Source organism: Chiloscyllium plagiosum, unplaced genomic scaffold, assembly GCF_037043375.1.
Source record: "Chiloscyllium plagiosum isolate Xiang-an unplaced genomic scaffold, Cpla_swu_hap1 HiC_scaffold_35, whole genome shotgun sequence".
Taxonomy (NCBI): Eukaryota; Metazoa; Chordata; class Chondrichthyes; order Orectolobiformes; family Hemiscylliidae; genus Chiloscyllium; species Chiloscyllium plagiosum.
The window spans coordinates 53,166,729-53,184,983 of NW_028270173.1; the positions used below are offsets into that span (position 1 = coordinate 53,166,729).

The 18,255-nt window shown below is 46.5% G+C and overlaps 2 protein-coding genes across 8 annotated transcripts in view; both read right to left on the reverse strand.

Moving 5' to 3' along the window:
- Positions 1-8,867, reverse strand: part of LOC148140899 (class I histocompatibility antigen, F10 alpha chain-like) — a 33,426-nt gene extending 24,559 nt beyond the window's left edge. The window contains exons 1-3 of one of the 3 annotated variants that reach the window (XM_087979677.1): positions 8,201-8,867; positions 6,755-7,015; positions 5,596-5,732 (exon numbers count right to left, since the gene is read on the reverse strand). In XM_087979677.1, the coding sequence (XP_087835803.1) occupies positions 5,596-5,732; positions 6,755-7,015; positions 8,201-8,252 (450 nt within the window). In that variant the 5' untranslated portion in view covers positions 8,253-8,867. The remainder of the gene's footprint in view (positions 1-5,595; positions 5,733-6,754; positions 7,016-8,200) is intronic. The other 2 variants (XM_087979679.1, XM_087979678.1) reach the window with 2 other exon arrangements.
- Positions 8,868-14,016: 5,149 nt separating this feature from the next.
- The window catches only part of LOC148140900 (class I histocompatibility antigen, F10 alpha chain-like), a 413,938-nt gene continuing 409,699 nt past the window's right edge, over positions 14,017-18,255 (reverse strand). For 2 of the 5 annotated variants that reach the window (XM_087979685.1, XM_087979688.1), the window contains exons 5-7: positions 16,990-17,109; positions 16,470-16,544; positions 14,017-14,469 (exon numbers count right to left, since the gene is read on the reverse strand). In XM_087979685.1, coding sequence (XP_087835811.1) covers positions 16,471-16,544; positions 16,990-17,109 — 194 coding nt within the window. In that variant the 3' untranslated portion in view covers positions 14,017-14,469; position 16,470. Of the gene's footprint in view, positions 14,470-15,767; positions 15,806-16,469; positions 16,545-16,989; positions 17,110-18,255 lie in introns of those variants that run through there. The other 3 variants (XM_087979687.1, XM_087979686.1, XM_087979684.1) reach the window with 3 other exon arrangements.

Here is an 18,255-nt window from a genome sequence, read left to right on the forward strand (position 1 = left end):
AGGGCCAGTGGACCCTCCAGTTGAGGAAGAAGTCTGGACAGCCGAATCAACGCAAGACCCGCTGAAACTCAGACTAAAGAGACTTTGAGTAATTGACTATACAGTGGCGACGCGAGCACGGGATTATTTCTGTAAGATTGTATATTAAGCCTTTTTGTGTTTTAGCATAATGATTAGAATACTGGGAATGCTTAGAGTTATGATGCTAGCCCTCTTGGTATTAGGATTTTGTCAAATATCATTTTCATATGTATTATTAATGGTTCCTGAGTCTGATAATCCACAAGTAATAGACACTGATATATGTAGCTTAGTGGGAATGTAGCTAATCAGAGACAATACCGCAACTCAGAGATACATCTTAAGTCCTATGGGGATGGCCTCGGGGATGATACCTGGTATAATGGTCTTGTCACAATACACCGGGCCCCCTTCCGACCAGCGCGCGATTGTCCCGATAAAAAGTGTAACCCCATATATTTAACGATAAGGAAAACCACATGGCACGAAGCAGTTTTGGTGGGTGGCACTTATGAGGTACAATTAAATGAAACATTTGGGATTGAAATGAAAGCAAATGGGAAGGAGTTTGTGGGCTGTTGTTTTCGAATTAGCGTAGGACAGGGAAAACGGGTAGAATTACTAGGTAATAAGATACAACCTTTCACGCCTCCCGATGATCCTAAAGTAGTAAAAATTATAGAGGTAAAGGATTTGAGCTGGAAATGTGTTGCTGGAAAAGCGCAGCAGGCCAGGCAGCATCCAGGGAACAGGAGAATTGATGCTCCGGGCACAAGCCCTTCTAAAGGATTTGAAACAGACCATCGAGATAGAGACTGGGTACGGGGATGCAAATGCCTGGGTTGAATGGGTAAAGTATACTGTAAAAAGTCTGAACAAAAGCAATTGCTATGCATGTGCCTCCGGTAGGCCAGTGGCCCAGGTGGTTCCCTTTCCGCTCGGGTGGAAGCGAGACAGGAAGGGCATGAAATGTATGATAGCCCTGTATCAGGATGAGACTGCATGGAATGATAGGAATTGTACCTCCCTATCTTACGTTCCCTCCCTTGGAGAAGAAAGATGCAAAAGTTCCCCCCACATTTTCCGCCGCAGTTGGAAATCACACGTCATGTGTGCACAGGCGAGGTTCGAGTCGGTCGAGAGATTTGGGGGAGCTGAAATTATGTACAGAGATTAAGAATGTTACCGAAACAGAGAAGGGAGGGAACTACTCAGCATTAAAGGTTCCCCGAGCGGATCTGTGGTGGTACTGTGGAGGAAAAATATTGAGACCCACCCTACCTCCGGATTGGAGAGGGATATGTGCAATTGTACAATTGGCAATTCCATTTACCCTGGCATTTGAGAAGGAGAAGATAGTAAGAAAAAGGGGAAGGGGTAAGAGATTACTGTTAGATACTTCTTTTGATGACAGGATTTATCTTGACTCGGTAGGAGTCCCTAGGGGGGTACCTGATGAATTCAAGGCTCGTAACCAGATTGCAGCAGGCTTTGAGTCAGCTCTCTTTTGGTGGGTAACAATTAATAAAAATGTAGACTGGATAAATTACATTTTCTATAATCAACAGCGATTTATAAATTATACAAGAGAGGCGGTTAAAGGAATATCAGAACAGCTTGATGCGATGAGTAGGATGGCATAGGAAAACAGAATGGCCCTTGATATGATTTTAGCGGAGAAAGGGGGTGTATGTGTGATGTTAGGAGGAAGCTGTTGTACCTTTATTCCTAATAACACTGCGCCTGATGGTTCAATTACTCGGGCCTTACGGGGATTGACTACCTTAGCAGAGGAACTGGCTGAGAATTCAGGAGTAGACACATCTCTCACAGGGTGGCTTGAATCCTGGTTTGGAAAATGGAAGGGGGTGGTGGTTTCTATCCTTACTTCCCTGATAGTAGTAGTCGGGGTATTGGTGGCCATTGGCTGTTGTATCATACCCTGTATACGAGGGCTCACCCAGAGGCTGATTGAAACAGCCTTGATGAAACGAATGCCCCTGAGGGGAAATTTGACAGAGGAACTTTATCAACTAAATAATAAGGAGATGAGTGAGACTAAGATGGATGAAATCTCTGAAATGATGCTTGCGAATTTTGGGAACAATGTTTAAAACAAAAGGAGACAAAAATGCAGAAGATAACAGATAGTAATGAAAAGAAAAAGGGGAAATTGTGGGATATAAATGAATTAATGTTATTTCTGCAACTATAAATTCTGATACAGAACAGAAATGAGAAAATACATATTCAGCAAAAAGAAAGGATATGTTAGCATGAGACGTGATTACAGAACAATGGTGGATATATGGGCAAACAGGAAAGCATCTGTTTCCCCCGCTTACACGGAGACACAGGAACAAACCCTAATCAAAGAGGTCAAAGTGGCCTCTGGATAGAAATAGATGCTGATAGAAGAAAAGATATGCCTAATCAATAATCTACAATAGACTGATGTCAAACACCCTTATGGGAGTCAGAGATAAGAGTTTGTCACAGACAAGACAGGATAAACAGAAGTTGTGGGATAAGTCTTAAGGAAATGAGTGACGTAAGTGAAGCAGGGAACAAACAATGGAATAAGGAAAACATATGGGAAAAAAACCCAGTATAAATTGCAAGGGTTTTTTGGGGTATACTGTGCATTTTGTCATTGCTTTACCTGGCAATTAGACAAGGCACCCACCTGCAGGTGTACAAATAAAACGACGCTGCTGTTTCAGAAATTTGGTCTTGGACTGAAATTATTGATGTGAGTGGGCTTTGTTTCTCACATTATGGACAGTCATGGATCCCAGTGGGTGGAGAAATCTGACTGTCAGTCTGAGACGTTTTTATATAAGGGTAGAGCGGTTTGTGTGTTGGGTTGTGGCATGTCTTGGTTGCGTTGTTGCCTGTTAGGCATCTGCGGATGAAGTTGCGAGAGTATCCGTTCTTGGTGAAGACTCTGTAGAGCTGTTCTTCTTCTTCCCTTCGTAGGCCAGGAGAGCTGCAGTGTGTTGTAGCCCTTTTGAAAAGGGTCCTCATGCAGCTTCTCTTGTGTGTGTTTGAGTGGTTGCTGTTGTAGTTCAGGACCTAGTCCATGTGCGTGGCTTTTCTGTACTCTGTTATGGTACATTCACCGCTCTGTGTTCTTTCTACCGTCACATCCAGAAATCGGAGTTGGCTGTTGGTTTCTTCCCCTCTCGTAAATCTGATCCCTATGACCAGAGTCAATAATATAGTATGTGTTCTCTATATCTGTTCTCTTAATAACTACAAAAATGTCATCCATGTATCTGATTTAGAGTGTGGGTTGGATTTATGGGAGGGCTGTTTGTTCCAGTTTCTGCATCACTGCTTGTGCTCTGAGCCCGGAGATGGGTGAGCCCATAGGTGTCCCATTGATCTGTTCATGTATTTGGTTGTTGAATGGGAAGTGTGTCCTCAAGCACAGGTCTGGTAGTGTGACTCTGCAGTCCTTGTTGGGAGGTTCCCTGTCGTGTCGCCTGTTCTGTTTGTCCTGGAGGTTGGCTACTGTCTCTCTGGCTAGAGTTTTGTCATTTGAAGTGAACAGTGTTGTTCCATCGAATGAGACCGTTGCTTGTGGAGAATTCACCACAAAGGTACACAGGAAAGCCGCGCACACAGACCAAGTCCTAAACTACAAAAGCAACCACCCCAACACACAAAAAAGAAGTTGCATCAAGACACTGTTCAAACACACTGCAGTAGACCAGAACTGCAAAAAGAGGAAGAAGAACACCTATACAATGTATTCGCCAAAAACGGATACCCCCGCAATTTCATCAACGGATGCCTAAGGGAAAGACAACGGAATGAGGACATGCCGCAACCCAAAGGACTAACCACGTTACCATACATCAAGAGCATTTCCGAACTGACAGCCAGACTACTGCGACCACTAGGACTCATAACAGCACACAAACCAACAGCCACTCTCAGACAACAACTCACCAGAACGAAGGACCCGATACCCAACATGAGCAAAACTAATGTAGTGTACACAATACCATGCAAGGACTGCACAAAACACTACATAGGACAAACAGGAAGACAGCTAACGGTCCGCATCCATGAACACCAACTAGCCACGAAACGACACGACCAGCTATCCTTAGTAGCCACACACGCAGACGACAAGCAACATGAATTCGACTGGGACAACACTACTATAGGACAAGCCAAACAGAGAACAGCCAGGGAATTCCTAGAGGCATGGCACTCATCCACAGATTCAATCAATAAGCACATCGACCTGGACACAATATACCGGCCACTGCAGCGGACAGCTGGAACTGACAACCGGAAGCGGCAGATTCAAACCACTACAAATGCCAGAGGAAAGATCACAGAAACGCTTCACAGGAGGCTCCCAAGCACTGAGAATGTCACCTAGACAGGGGACGAAACGTCTGCAACACAAATTCCCAGCTCAGCGAACAGAACCACAACAGAAAGAGAACAGCACTCCAAGACAAAATGACTAACCAACAGCAGAGAAGACAACACGACAGTTATCTGGGTGAGATTCCATACGAAGACTGCATGAAACACGATATAGGACAAACAGGCAGACAACTAGCAATCCACATCCATGAACACCAACTAACCACTCAACACCACGACCAGCTGTCCCTGTAGGGATGACAAAGACCATAAATTTAACTTGTTGACACAACTAAGATGTTAAATGGTTAATTTGTTCTACTAACGTGTAAGAAATTAAATGCTAAATGACTCTGGGAGGTTGTTGGGGGTGTTGTTTGTCTGTCTTGCAGGCAAGGTGTGACAATCTCATCAGACTCTACAAATGCTAAACTATTGCAGATGGCAGTAGAAAAATAAGGAATAATCTAATCACACATTAGATTATTTCTCAAAACAATCACTTTAAATGTTTTTGGTGGCATATACAATGCCTGTTCCTGGGCATGTGACTATGGCAGAGTGACAGGGGGTTGTGTCTCACAAGCATGACTGACTGTGTATAAACAGAGGACTGTTCCCTTATTCAGTGACCCTCACTTGACATGCTCTGCAAGCATCGTGAACAGTGTTAAGTGATTCTCCAAAAAGCTTGTACTTGCTTAAATAAGTTGTGGCTGTTCACAGAAGTTGGCGTATTGCAGTTGTATCAAGCATGTAAGAATCTCAAGAAGGGAAACTCGCACAACGATCGTAGGACAAACTAAACAGAGGACAGCCAGAGAATTTCTAGAAGCTTGGCACAGTGGTTAACATTGCTGCCTCACGGTGCCAGAGACCCGGGTTCAATTCCCGCCTCAGGTGACTGACTGTGTGGAGTTTGCACGCTCTCCCCGTGTCTGCGTGGGTTTCCTCCGGGTGCTCCGGTTTCCTCCCACAGTCCAAAGATGTGCAGGTCAGGTGAATTGGCCGTGTTAAATTGCCCGTAGTGTTAGGTAAGAGGTAAATGTAGGGGTATGGGTGGGTTGCGCTTCGGCGGGGCGGTGTGGACTTGTTGGGCCGAAGGGCCTGTTTCCACACTGTAAGTAATCTAATCTAATCTAATCTAATTACTCATCCACGGACTCGATTAAGAAACACAGTGACCTGGACCCAATATACCGACCACTCCAACGAACAACCAGAACCAGCAACCGGAAGCAGCAGGAATGGAACCAAATACATTCCAGAGGACACAGTACAGCAGCATTTCACAGGAGGCTCCGAAACACTGAAGATGTCACCTAGACAGGGGACAAAACATCTGCACATCAACTTCTCAGCTCGGTGAACATACCCATAACCACGGCAACCGGCACCCGAGCTACAAATCTTTACACAACCCTTGATCGACTCTCTTTCTCTCTCTATGGATGTTGCCTGGCCAGCTTTGAATTTCTAGCATTTTCTGTTTAAATTTCAGATTTCCAGCAATCCTTTCCTACCCTGTGATATGTTGCAGTGACATTTCTACTTTCGGGGTGCCTGTAAGATGTTACTGCATAGGGCCAGGTTTGAAGAAACAGAGATACTCACATAACAGGAAGAACCAAGTTGTGTGTCATTGTCTGGTGTCAGGGCTCCCATGACTGAGCGGCACAAAATGGCTGCTGGCTGCCCATGGTTAATTTATTTTTTAATTTCAAAAATCTACTTTACTCAAAGAAATCTTTGGGACATGTACAGTGATGATGCTATTCAGACACATACAGTCTTTACATTCAGAGAACAGATTTGAGTCATTGATATTTGATGAGGAGTTGGAGGGGGTGCATACTCTGAGCTTAAACTGTATAAGTTCAGACATTCTGAAGCTTTTTGTGTGCCTTTTAGCAATGCTGTAACTGAAGCTGTCGATCACATTAAAGGTTACCTGAATCTGCTCCATGATTCAGACTCTCACAGATAAAGTCTAACATCTGAGAAAGCAATGGTTGGAAGGTGGGTCACACTGAAAGCTGAGATTTCAATGGGCTTTGCAAACAGAGGAATGGACTATAAAATCTAAGATGTTTTGTTGAACCTATGTAAAACATTTTGACCACACTGTGTCTACACTTCCCTATTTTCCCTCAAAAGATATGAAGAGATGGGGTGAATGCTGGTGGTGCACGAGGAGTGGAAAAGGCTCACAGAAACAGGGGAAGCATCGACGCCTATCATGTCTCTCCCAGTCCTGGGGCCAAATTGTCAGTGTTGGGGAATGAATGAGGTTTTATGATGAAAGGGAACAACCAACAGAGAAATTCAATCAGCCACACCTTACCAGATGTCTGGTTTGTCCTCTTCATTACTGCACTCATTGTTTCCCTTGCCATGTCTGCATGTCTGTTCACTATCTCTGTGACATAATCCCAGAAATTCACATTGAAGAATTCTGCCATGAACTGCTGCCTGGGGATGTTCCGCTGGGATTTATTGTCACGAGAACCTATCATAACTCCATTGACTGTTGCACTGTTTGTAAACTCAGGAAAATCCTTAATTCCAGAAACAATTGTATACATTCCACTGTATACATTAGTCTCTGTAAAGCAAACAATGAAAGCAGCGAGTTACTCAATACCAACATAAACATCATATTAATATACCTGGGCCACAAAACCAGAATCACCTCACAGACATCAGGGACATCACTAATGTGAGACTGCCCTCAAAATCACTTTCAACATGTTATATCTGTAAAGGTCAGGCTGAAAACAATTACACACACTTCCAGCTGGTCAAAGTGAGGCCCATCCACACAGTGACAATCTCCAATAACCCACCAAATTATAACACTGTCAGAATTCTGTCTGATATAATCAACAGAATCAGATTCAACTAGGTCAGAATTATCTGCTGCAGCCTCTTAGAACAGGGAGTAAACACAGAATCAGGATCACTCAGATTCTCGATGGAGTCAGTGTGGACACAGGGAGAGGCTGGGACACAATCCAGTGATTGGATATTAAACAGAAAATCACTAACCTGGAACAGGAACTTGGCATAAATGGAAGAAAAATATTGAAGGGACTCTCCTGCCCATGGTCCATCTGGAGTGAGGAATTCAGGATAATCCGAGGGCAGGTTTATCCATAACCAGGAAAGATATGCGGTGAGTGAATCCAGATTGAAATGAAGAGAAACAGGAATATTTTGGGAGGATGAAGTGTGAGACCATGGGGGACAGTTACTGTGTGAACAGTCTCTCTGTCAAACAGGGGGATGGACAATCCAGAGCAGGATCCTCACTGTCCTTCACTGAGCTTTTTAATCAGCCCTTTATACACGGTCAGTAGGATGTTGGTGTCTGAGATAACCCGGCCTATTCAACCATGAGGGCATCACAGCTGAGCCGGGGCTGGGTTAAACATGGAGTCTCCTTCTCCCCCCCCCCGCAGGGTTTACAAGACTTTAGACCAGGAATGATGAAGCTGTTTGGCTTCTCCCAATCGATGTGAAAATTAAAATTCTCCATTGGAATCATTTCCCATTTGCTCGGGGCTTCTCTGATCTCGGGGTTTCTACATCCTGTTGTCAGGAGACCTGGACACAAATCCCATCAGAGTCTCCCAGACTGTGCTGCCTTCAATGTGTAAAAGATCAGGCTGGCTGTATAACAGGCGGCTGGTCAAACATCCCCCATTTCAAACTCTCCCCAAGAGATTCACATTCACCCCAGACACACACAGAGAGAGAGAGAGAATGGAAAGCTGAATTCTGTACTTACCGGGAGAGACCCAGGAAAAACACAGGGAGATGGAGAGAAGGATCAGCAACATTCTGGGAATCCACTGTCCTGATTATAATCAGGGATTGGGAATAAAACATTCAGGGTGAGGGAACGGGATCAACTGCTGTTAGAGTCTATAAGAACAAACCACCTTCCCCCCGCCACTCCATGTCAATGCTGAGCTGCAGATCATTTCCTGAACTTCAAGCTGCAGAAGCAGAGAGTCAATGATTGGTCCCAGTCTCAGTAAAATACCCAATAAAGAGATGAACAGATTCCTGTCACCAGTTCCCAGGAAGATCACACTCAGACAGGTTGAGTTACCCTCAGGGAAACAGCTCAGTTATAACCAGGCAGGCGTGTGCTCCCTCCCAGGTGGGGAACACTTCAGCGGGCAGGGACATTCAGCTTCAGATCTTCCGGTGACCATCCTCCAATGCAGACTTCAGGACAGGCAATAACACAAAGTGGCCGAGAAGAGGCTGATAGTGAAGTTACGGAACCGGGATAAGGGAAGGGAGATAGGCAGATACACATAGAGTGTTCAGTGTGCACCCATACACAGCTCACTCAGGACTGTAGAAAGATGTACACACACGGGTAATAGGTACAATGTCAGATACATGGAGAAGTTGGACTGCAGGGTCTGTTTCCGTGACTCTATGCCCCAGGGACTATCCCGATGTACCGTCACCTCCCCCAGTTGGAAGGATTGAGCCATATGTTTACTGTGAGAGGGGGATCCCAGGGTCCTAGTGCTGTTCTGATGCTCCTTGAGCTGGTGGGGGAGGCCTCTTCTCACCCCCAGCCTTACTGGCTCAGAGCCTGAACCTCAGCCTGGCTGTGCTGGAGCTTCCCCGTCACTGGGACCGGGTCATCACTTAGCACTTGTTCCATTTTTCTGCTTCTGCAGCTTCACATCAAACAATGGATCAAATTTCTCAACAAATAGGGTGCAGTCTCCAAAGATTGTTGTATTACTGGTTTTTCCAGTTTGTAAACAGAAGCTGTTTCCCCTCAGAGTGTTTAATTCCCAGTCCCTGATTGGAATAGGGACAGTGTATTCCCAGAATGTTGCTGATCCTTTCCTTTCCCTCCCTGTGTTTTTCCTGAGTCTCTCCCGATGAGTACAGAATTCAGCTTTCCATTCTCTCTCTGTGAACTGGGAGATTAAAAGGCCATTCATGAATCATAGAATCCCTACAGCTAATCCACCCAACATACACATCCCTGCACATGTTCACCGAAAATAAACCCTGGACACTGGGCAATTGAGCATGACCAATCCACCCAAGGTGCACCTGTTCGACTGTGGCAGGAAACTGGAGCACCCGGAGGAACCCCAGGCAGACTCAGGGAAACTACATACAGATAGTCACCCAAGGCTGGAATCAAACTCAGGTCCCTGGTGCTGTGAGGCAGAAGTGCTAACCACTGAGCCATGGTGCCACTCTGGGTCATGGGTCACAGGTCAGTATCAGTCACTGCTAACCCTCTGCTGGCTGGGAATCCCATGGACCCTGGTGTTCTTCCTGGTACTGAGTCTAATTCAGGACACAGTCACAGGGGAGACACTCAGATCCTGGGGAAGGGGAGTGGGGAAGGGGTGAGTGCAGAGAGAGAAACACCCAGGCTCACCCCCAGGGTCAAGGTTCTGGGTCATTTGGCAAAGAGAATTGGGCTATTCTACCAGGAAAGGAAGCACCTGATGGGATTTATAAAACATTAAACAGTCTGGAAAAGGGAAATCTGAGATTGGTTTTAAACTAAACCGAGAGATTCAGAACAGGAGGACACAGTTACAGTGAGAGAGATTCTTCACCCAGTCAGTGATCAGTGAGCTAAACCTGACAGAGAGTTTAATGTGAGGGAACATGGAGTGGATTAATTACAGAGAGTCAGGTTGGCCTGTGGGCTATTGTGAAAAGGATTTATTTCAGAATTGATTGGATCTTCTAATTACAGTGAATCCGGTTGGTACAGGTACAGAGAACCCGGGTGGGGGGGGATTGATGGTGAGAGTCAGATACAGAGAACCCAGTGTGGGGTGGGGGGGGGGGGCGGGTTACAGCCCGTTCACTGCACCCTGCTCCTACCAATAACCATCATATGGGAACACATTTCCCCATTAAACCTCATGGCACACCCCCAAGCCCCTCCCCTCCTGTGGGATGTGAACAGGTCGAGCAGATGAAGACTGTGTGTCCATGAGGTACTGTGGGTCATCAACACCAGCAGAACTGCCATCCAATACAAACTGTAACCTCATGGCTCACCCCAACCCCCAGTCTCTCATTACCACCAAGCCAGGGGACCAACCCCGGTTCAATGAGGAATGTGGGAGGGATCACAGGAGCAGGACCAAGGAGAGATGAGAAGTGATGTCTTTTTTATTCACTGGAGAGATGTGGGAATCACTGGCTGCTGGAATTTATTTCCCGTCCCTAACGGTCCTTGAGAAGGTGGGGGGGAGGTACCTTCCTGAACAGCAGCAGTTCATGTGGTGGTGGGAGACCCACAATGTCATTAGGGAGGGAATTCCAGGATTTTGACCCAGTGACAGTGAAGGAAGTGCAATATATTTCCAAGTCAGGATGGTGAGTGGCTTGGAGGGGAACTTGTAAGTGATAGTGTTGGTCAGTGAAGTGACAGATCAGGACTGATTGTGCAGTAAACAGCAGAGGGAGCAGAGTCAGAACTTAGTGATTCCACAACCGATAGATAAGATCGAAGCTCTGCTGTCCTGTCACATCCAGGTGTGAAAATTGAACAACTCCCTGGAGGAGAAAGAGGCTTCTCATTCTGGAATGATACTTTGGTCACGGGATTCCTCCTCCAGAGACAATAACCATGTATCACACCTCCCCCAGTTTTTGTATTGATTCTGTTTGTGTGAGATGTGGGGGTCTCTGGCTGGCCAGCATTTATTACCCGTCCCTAGTTGCCCTTGAGAAGGTGGTGGTGATCTGCCTTCTTGAACTGCTGCTGTCTACCTCCTGTGGGTTGAGCCACAATGCCATTAGGGAAGGAAATCCAGGATTTTGACCAGCAACAGTGAAGGAATGGCGATATATTTCCGAGTCAGGATGGTGAGTGGCTTGGAGGGGAACATGAAGGTGGTGGTGTTCCCATATATCTGCTGACCTTGACCTTCCAGGTGGAGGTGGTTGTGGGTTTGGAAGTCACTGTTTCAGGATCTTTGATGAATTTCTGTAGATCGCGAACACTGCTGTAACTGAATGTCAGTGGTGGAGGGACTGGATGTTGGTGGATACAGTGCCAATCAGTTGGGTTGCTAGGTCCTGGATGGTATCAAGCCTCTTCAGTGTTGAGATGGCTGTACTCATCCAGGCAAGCAGGGAGGATTCCATCACACTCCTGACCTGTGTCTTGTAGTTGGTGGACAGGCTTTGGGAAATAAGGAGACGTGTTACTTGCTGCAGTATCTCTAGCCTCTGACCTGCTCTTGTAGACACTGCATTTATGTGGTGAGTCCAACTGAGTTTCTGATCAATGAAAACTCACAGGCTGTTGACAGTGGGGGGATTCAGTGATGGTAACACCATTGAATGCCAAGGGGTGGTGGTGAGATTGTCTCTTGTTGGTGATGGTTATAACTTGGCATTTGTGTGGCGCAAATGTTACTTGCCCCTTGTCAGCCCAAGCCTGGATATTGTCCAGACCTTGTTGCATTTGAACATGGACTGCTTCAGTGTCTGAGGAGTTGCAAATCGTGCTGAACATTGTGCAATCACTGGCAAACATCCCCATTTCTGACCTTATGATGGAGGGAAGGTCATTGATGAAGCAGCTAAAGACGGTTGGGCCTAGGACATTACCCTGAGGGACTCCTGCAGAGCTTTCCTGGAGCTGAGATGACTGACCTCCAACAACCAAGACCACCTTCCTATGTGTCAGGTATGACTCTATCCACTGGAGAGTTTCCCCCAATACCCATTGGTTCCAGTTCTGCTCGAGTTCCATGATGCCGCACTCGGTCGAATGCAGCCTTGATGTCAGGGGCTGTCACTCCCACCTCCCCTCTGGAATTCAGCTCTTTTGTCCATGTTCGAACCAAGGCTGTATTGAGGTCAGGAGCTGAGTGACCCTGGCAGAGCCCAAACTGGGCGTCACTGAGCAGGTTATTGCTGAGCAAGTGCTGCTTGATAGCACTGTTAATGACACCTTCCATCACTTTACTGATGATCGAGAGGAGACTGATGGGGCAGATTGGGTTTGTCCTGCTTTTTGTGTCTAAGATATACCTGGGCAATTTTCTACATTGTTGGGTAGATGCCAGTGTTGTAACTGGACTGGAACAGTTTGGATAGGGGAGTGGCAAGTTCTCGAGCACAAGCCTTCAGTACTATTGCCTGAATGTTGTCAGGGCCTGAAGCCTTTGCAGTACCCAGTGTCTTCAACTGTTTCTTGATGTCACGTGGAGTGAATTGAATTGGCTGAAGACTGGTATCTGTAATGCTGGGGACCACTGGAGGAGGCTGAGATGACACTTCTGACTGAAGATTGCTGTGAAACCTTCAGGCCTATCTTTCACACTGATGTAATGGGCTGTTTCATCAGTGAGAGTGGGAATATTTGTGGAGCCTCCAGTGAGTTGGCTGGATGTGGCAGGACTGCAGAGCTGAGATCGGATCTATTGGTTGTGGGATCGCTTAGCTCTGTCTATCACTTGTTGCTTATGTTATGTGACATGCAAGTCGTCCTGATTGGTGGCTTCACCAGATTGACACCTCATCTTCAGGTATGTCTGGTGCTGCTCCTGACATGCCCTCCTACACTCCCCATTGAACCAGGGTTAATCCCCTGGCTTGGTGTTAAGTGGGGATTATGCCCGGCCAAGAGATTACAGATTGTGCTGGAGTACCGTTCTGCTGCTGCTGGTGGCCCACAGTGCCTCATGGATACCCAGGCTTGAGCTGCGAGATCTGATCCAAGTCTGTTCCATTTAACACAGTGATAGTGCCACACAATACGATGGAGGTTATTCCCAATGGGACAGTGGGACTTTGCCTCCACAAGGACAGTGCGATGGTCACTCTCACTGAGACTGTCATGGACATTTGTACCTGCAGCTGGCAGATTGGAAAGATGGAATCAAGTATGTTTTTCCCTCTTGTTGGTTCCCTCACTACCTGCTGCAGACCCAGTCTAGCAGCTATGTCTTTTAATACAAGTCTGATTTTGATCATCAAGCCCACCACACACACTCACATCCTCAGGGAATATCGATGGAATGGAAGCGATGTCCAGAATCTCCATCAGGTTCTGACACAATCTCCATCCTTCACACTTGTGTGTTCCCACTCTCTGGGAATGGACTTTCCCTGATTGTGTTGACGGGTATGGAGTTATCATCTAGGACTTGGATTTTACAATAGAGGCAGATGGATATGGTCTTAACTCCCCCAGTTCACACTGATTAGATTAGATTAGATTACTTACAGTGCGGAAAGAGGACTTCGGCCCAACAAGTCCACACCGACCCGCCACCCATCCAGACGCATTCCCCTACATTTACCCCTTCACCTAACACTACGGGCAATTTAGTATGGCCCATTTACCTAACCTGCTCATTTTTGGACTGTGGGAGGAAACCCAAGCAGACACGGGGAGAATGTGCAAACTCAGCACAGACAGTCGCCTGAGGCAGGAATTGAACCCGGGTCTCTGGCGCTGTGAGGCAGCAGTGCTAACCACTGTGCCACCGTGCCACCCAAATTGAACTCAGCAACTGCCACAAGCTGCTGCTGTGTAAATGAATAGAATCGTTCTTGTGGAACCATTAATAAAAATATCACAATCAATAAATAACTTTTAATGATTACAAATGACACATATTGGTGATTGTAGTTAAACAATGGTGATAAGTAGTGATAGATTTTAGTATTCAACATTAACTCAGATTTATAATATTTATATATTTATTTAAGACTTAGAATATGTAAAACTGATATTTATATACAGAGATTTACATAACATTTGAAATTTGTTAACGTCAGATGCAAAATCAATTTCTTCAATATAAAAATTGCCCCTGAGTTCCCTCAGGACGTTGCTTCATTTCAGGTCAATCAGTGACCCACTGAAGACAGTGAGGATGAGAAAGTGTGAGGGGAACCATCTGTGAAGATCCCTCTGACGGTGACACTGCTCACATTTCTGAGACGGGATGGAAACACGACTTGAGAAGGTCTCACTTGAAGAATCAGGATCCAAACCTGGGGATCTGGGATCCACTGTTCAACCTGTGGAAACACATTCCCAGAAAAATTGATCTCAGTCCTGAAGGAATTGAGTGTGAACAATGAGCTGTAATTCTGTGTGTCTGCTGTGATATGGAAGGATAGACAATGATGTCCATGTTCACACTGGAACAGGAGAATCCCGTTATTCCGCAATGAGACTCTGGGAATGTCCTGTAGTGGGACCCAGGAAACCGACAAGGTCAGGAATGGAGAGACACAAGGCAATCACTTCAGGGTGGGGAGGGGAGGGGAATTAGTCTGACAGGGTTTAACAGTGTCTGGGAGGGTGGGACAGGGTCAGGAGGGGAGGGGAATTAGTCTGACAGGGTTTAACAGTGTCTGGGAGGGTGGGACAGGGTCAGGAGGGGAGGGGAATTAGTCTGACAGGGTTTAACAGTGTCTGGGAGGGTGGGACACTGTTAGGAGGGGAGGGGAATTAGTCTGACAGGGTTTAACAGTGTCTGGGAGAGTGGGACAGGGTCAGGAGGGGAGGGGAATTAGTCTGACAGGGTTTAACAGTGACTGGGAGGGTGGGACAGGGTCAGGAGGGGAGGGGAATTAGTCTGACAGGGTTTAACAGTGACTGGGAGGGTGGGACAGGGTCAGGAGGGGAGGGGAATTAGTCTGACAGGGTTTAAAAGTGTCTGGGAGGGTGGGACACTGTCAGGAAGGGAGGGAATTAGTCTGACAGGGTTTAACAGTATCTGGGAGGGTGGGACAGGGTCAGGAGGGAAGGGGAATTAGTCTGACAGGGTTTAACAGTATCTGGGAGGGTGGGACAGGGTCAGGAGGGGAGGGGAATTAGTCTGACAGGGTTTAACTGTGTCTGGGAGGGTGGGACACTGTCAGGAGGGGAGGGGGATTCATCTGACAGGGTTTAACAATGTCTGGGACGGTGGGACATGGTCAGGAGGGGAGGGAAATTAGTCTGACAGGGTTTAACAGTGTCTGGGAGGGTGGGACACTGTCAGGAGGGGAGGGGAATTAGTCTGACAGGGTTTAACAGTGTCTGGGAGGGTGGGACAGGGTCAGGAGGGGAGGGGGATTAGTCTGATAGGGTTTAACAGTGACTGGGAGGGTGGGCCAGGGTCAGGAGGGGAGGGGGATTAGTCTGATAGGGTTTAACAGTGACTGGGAGGGTGGGACAGAGTCAGGAGGGGAGGGGGATTAGTCTGATAGGGTTTAACAGTGTCTGGGAGGGTGGGACAGGGTTAGGAGGGATGTGAAAATATTACAAATAAATCTAGAGAATCTAAATCTAAATAAATCTCAGTCAGAGAAAAGTTGACATGTCACTTACTGAATCATGAAGAAGCTGCACCAGAGATATCAGAAGCTGAGAAAACAAAAACAGAATGTGAGAAGTTATATCAAATATAAAATGAGACAGTGTGAGATAATCTCTATCACTCACTGGACCCAGGATTTAATCACCCTCAGCACTAACTAACCAGACTCTCCGAGCCCACCCCCCAGTGGGAATTAAGGGTGAGTGAGTGGAGGGAGGGGCAGTGGGGGAAGGGAATGGAGGGTGACAATTCGAAGGAGAGACACTGGGGACATGGAGTAGAGAAACAGGACGATAAGAGAGTGTTGGCTGAGAAACAGCATTGTGAGGAGACGGACCCATCACCTTGAGCAACACCTTCGCAAATATAACTCTACACTCTAATAGGGGCAGCACGGTGGCTCAGTGGTTAGCACTGTTGCCTCACTGCACCAGGGGCCTGGGTACAATTCCCACCTCGGGTGACTGTCTGTGTGGAGTTTGCACATTCTCCCTGTGTCGGTGTGGGTTTCCTCCGGGTGCTCCGGTTTTCCACAATCCAAAGGTGTGCAGGTCAGGTGAATTGGCCATGTTACATTGCCCATAGTGTTAGGTGTGTTAGTCAGGGGTAAATATAGGGTAGGGGAATGGGTCCGGGTGGGTTACTCTTCAGTGGGTGGGCTGAAAGGCCTGTTTCCATACTGCAGGTGATCTGATCTACATCTCCCATTACCTTATCCATCATTCCCAACACTCTGTCCCCTCAGCCACTTACTGGGAGCTGTTGTGTAGGTCCCCTTTGGGGAATCTGCAGAAACAAAATAAATGTCCATTAGGATGGGGAATAATCCATTCTCAGAGACTGTAAACAGCTGTTCAAAATTTATCAAGGTGATGGCACACAAACAAGGCAGTAAGGAAGGTTTTACAGGGATTGTGTCAGAAATCCTCATTCCCACACTCCCCTCCCCTGCATCCCCTCCAGATGTAGAAAATCCCTTCCATTCTATTAATATTCAGTCAGTGAGGATCTGATTGGGTGCAGTGGGTCTAATGATCAATATTAGACCTGGTCTGGGCTGATCACATAAAGGAAGATCAGACAGGGAACGATACGTGTTCATACGTATGTATCTGTGTGTGGGAATTCAATCAGTTCCATTCCCCACAGTGCCCTGTACTCCCAGTACTGGAGACTTCCCTACACTCACCCTGTCCCCTCAGTTCTACATTCCCCTCTCTCTGATTCTTACCTCTCTGTGATCTTTTCCAGATGATTATTCCGACTATCCCGACAATAACAGCCAATAGAATGACCATTGATGCAATGAGACTTCCAAGATGGGAATGCAGCCAATTGCTTTTCAGATTTTCTGAAACACATTGGAAATATATCAGAATTCTCTCTGTTCCTGGATTTATTTCTAACTCTGTGTTGATTGGGAACAATTATAACTGCTCCGGGCTGTTGGGAATTGTTGGGATTGGTTGAAATGCGGGTTTGACCCTCTCCCGATTTCACTCTCCAGTGAAGTCACCAAGGATCCCATTGATAGGGGTATAAACATCGTGTTGTACCTGTCCTGGGGGTTACCTCCCCAGACAGTTCAGTTCCCATTCTCCCCAATATCTCTGTGTCCTGTCCTTACTAGTGCTGGTGGGGTAGATCGGCCTTGGGTGAGGTGAAGGAGTGAGGGAATGGTTGGAGGGGTGTAGTTAGGTGTCCCAGAAAGGCACTTCCTCAGTGGTTGGGCAAGGGGCAGTTTGGGAACTCACTGGTGAGTGTTGGGGATTTGAGTACCAATGGAATGGGGTTTGGGTGCCACAGTGGGCTGGTGAGGGGGCCTTGTTAGGGATCCAGTTGTGGAGTTCTGTGTTGTGTCCCAGTTGTCTGTCCAGGGTGATGCACTGCGAGTCTGACAGACGTCTGGAGGCGGTGAGCTGGTGTTGGTGCTGGGGAGAGGTCAAGTGTTGGTTGCAGAATGTCAGGTCATGTATTTTGAGAGGATGGAGTCAAAGAGTTAAAGAGTCACACAACAAGTGTGTATGTTCAGTTCAACTTGCCCACACTGACCAGATATCCTCGTCAGTGTGTGAATGGAGGGATCAGCAGTACGTTTGGAGATGGTCGGTTTTCCAGCTCTCTGGTATTAGGGACCACACCAGGCCCCCTCAAAATATCTGAAGAAGGTAGTCTAGATCTGAACTGTTTCTTATTTTAAAGGTAGATGGGAAATGCTGTGTTCCAGATACAATGCAAATGGTCAAACAACTCGATGTTAAGCAAAACACAACTTACTTAAACGCTGTAATTAAAATACAAACAAAAGAAAGAAATTTAGAATAACAACAATTGAAAAATGTAATGGTATCTATTACTAATTAACTGCTGCAATATTGTAACATCCTATAAACACCTTGGCAAAAAGGTAAATTCAGACACAGATTCTTACATGCAGTTCTCCAATCCAGGAGGAAATAATATCAAGAAAAAATGCAGAGAGTAGTAGCCAGGTGAC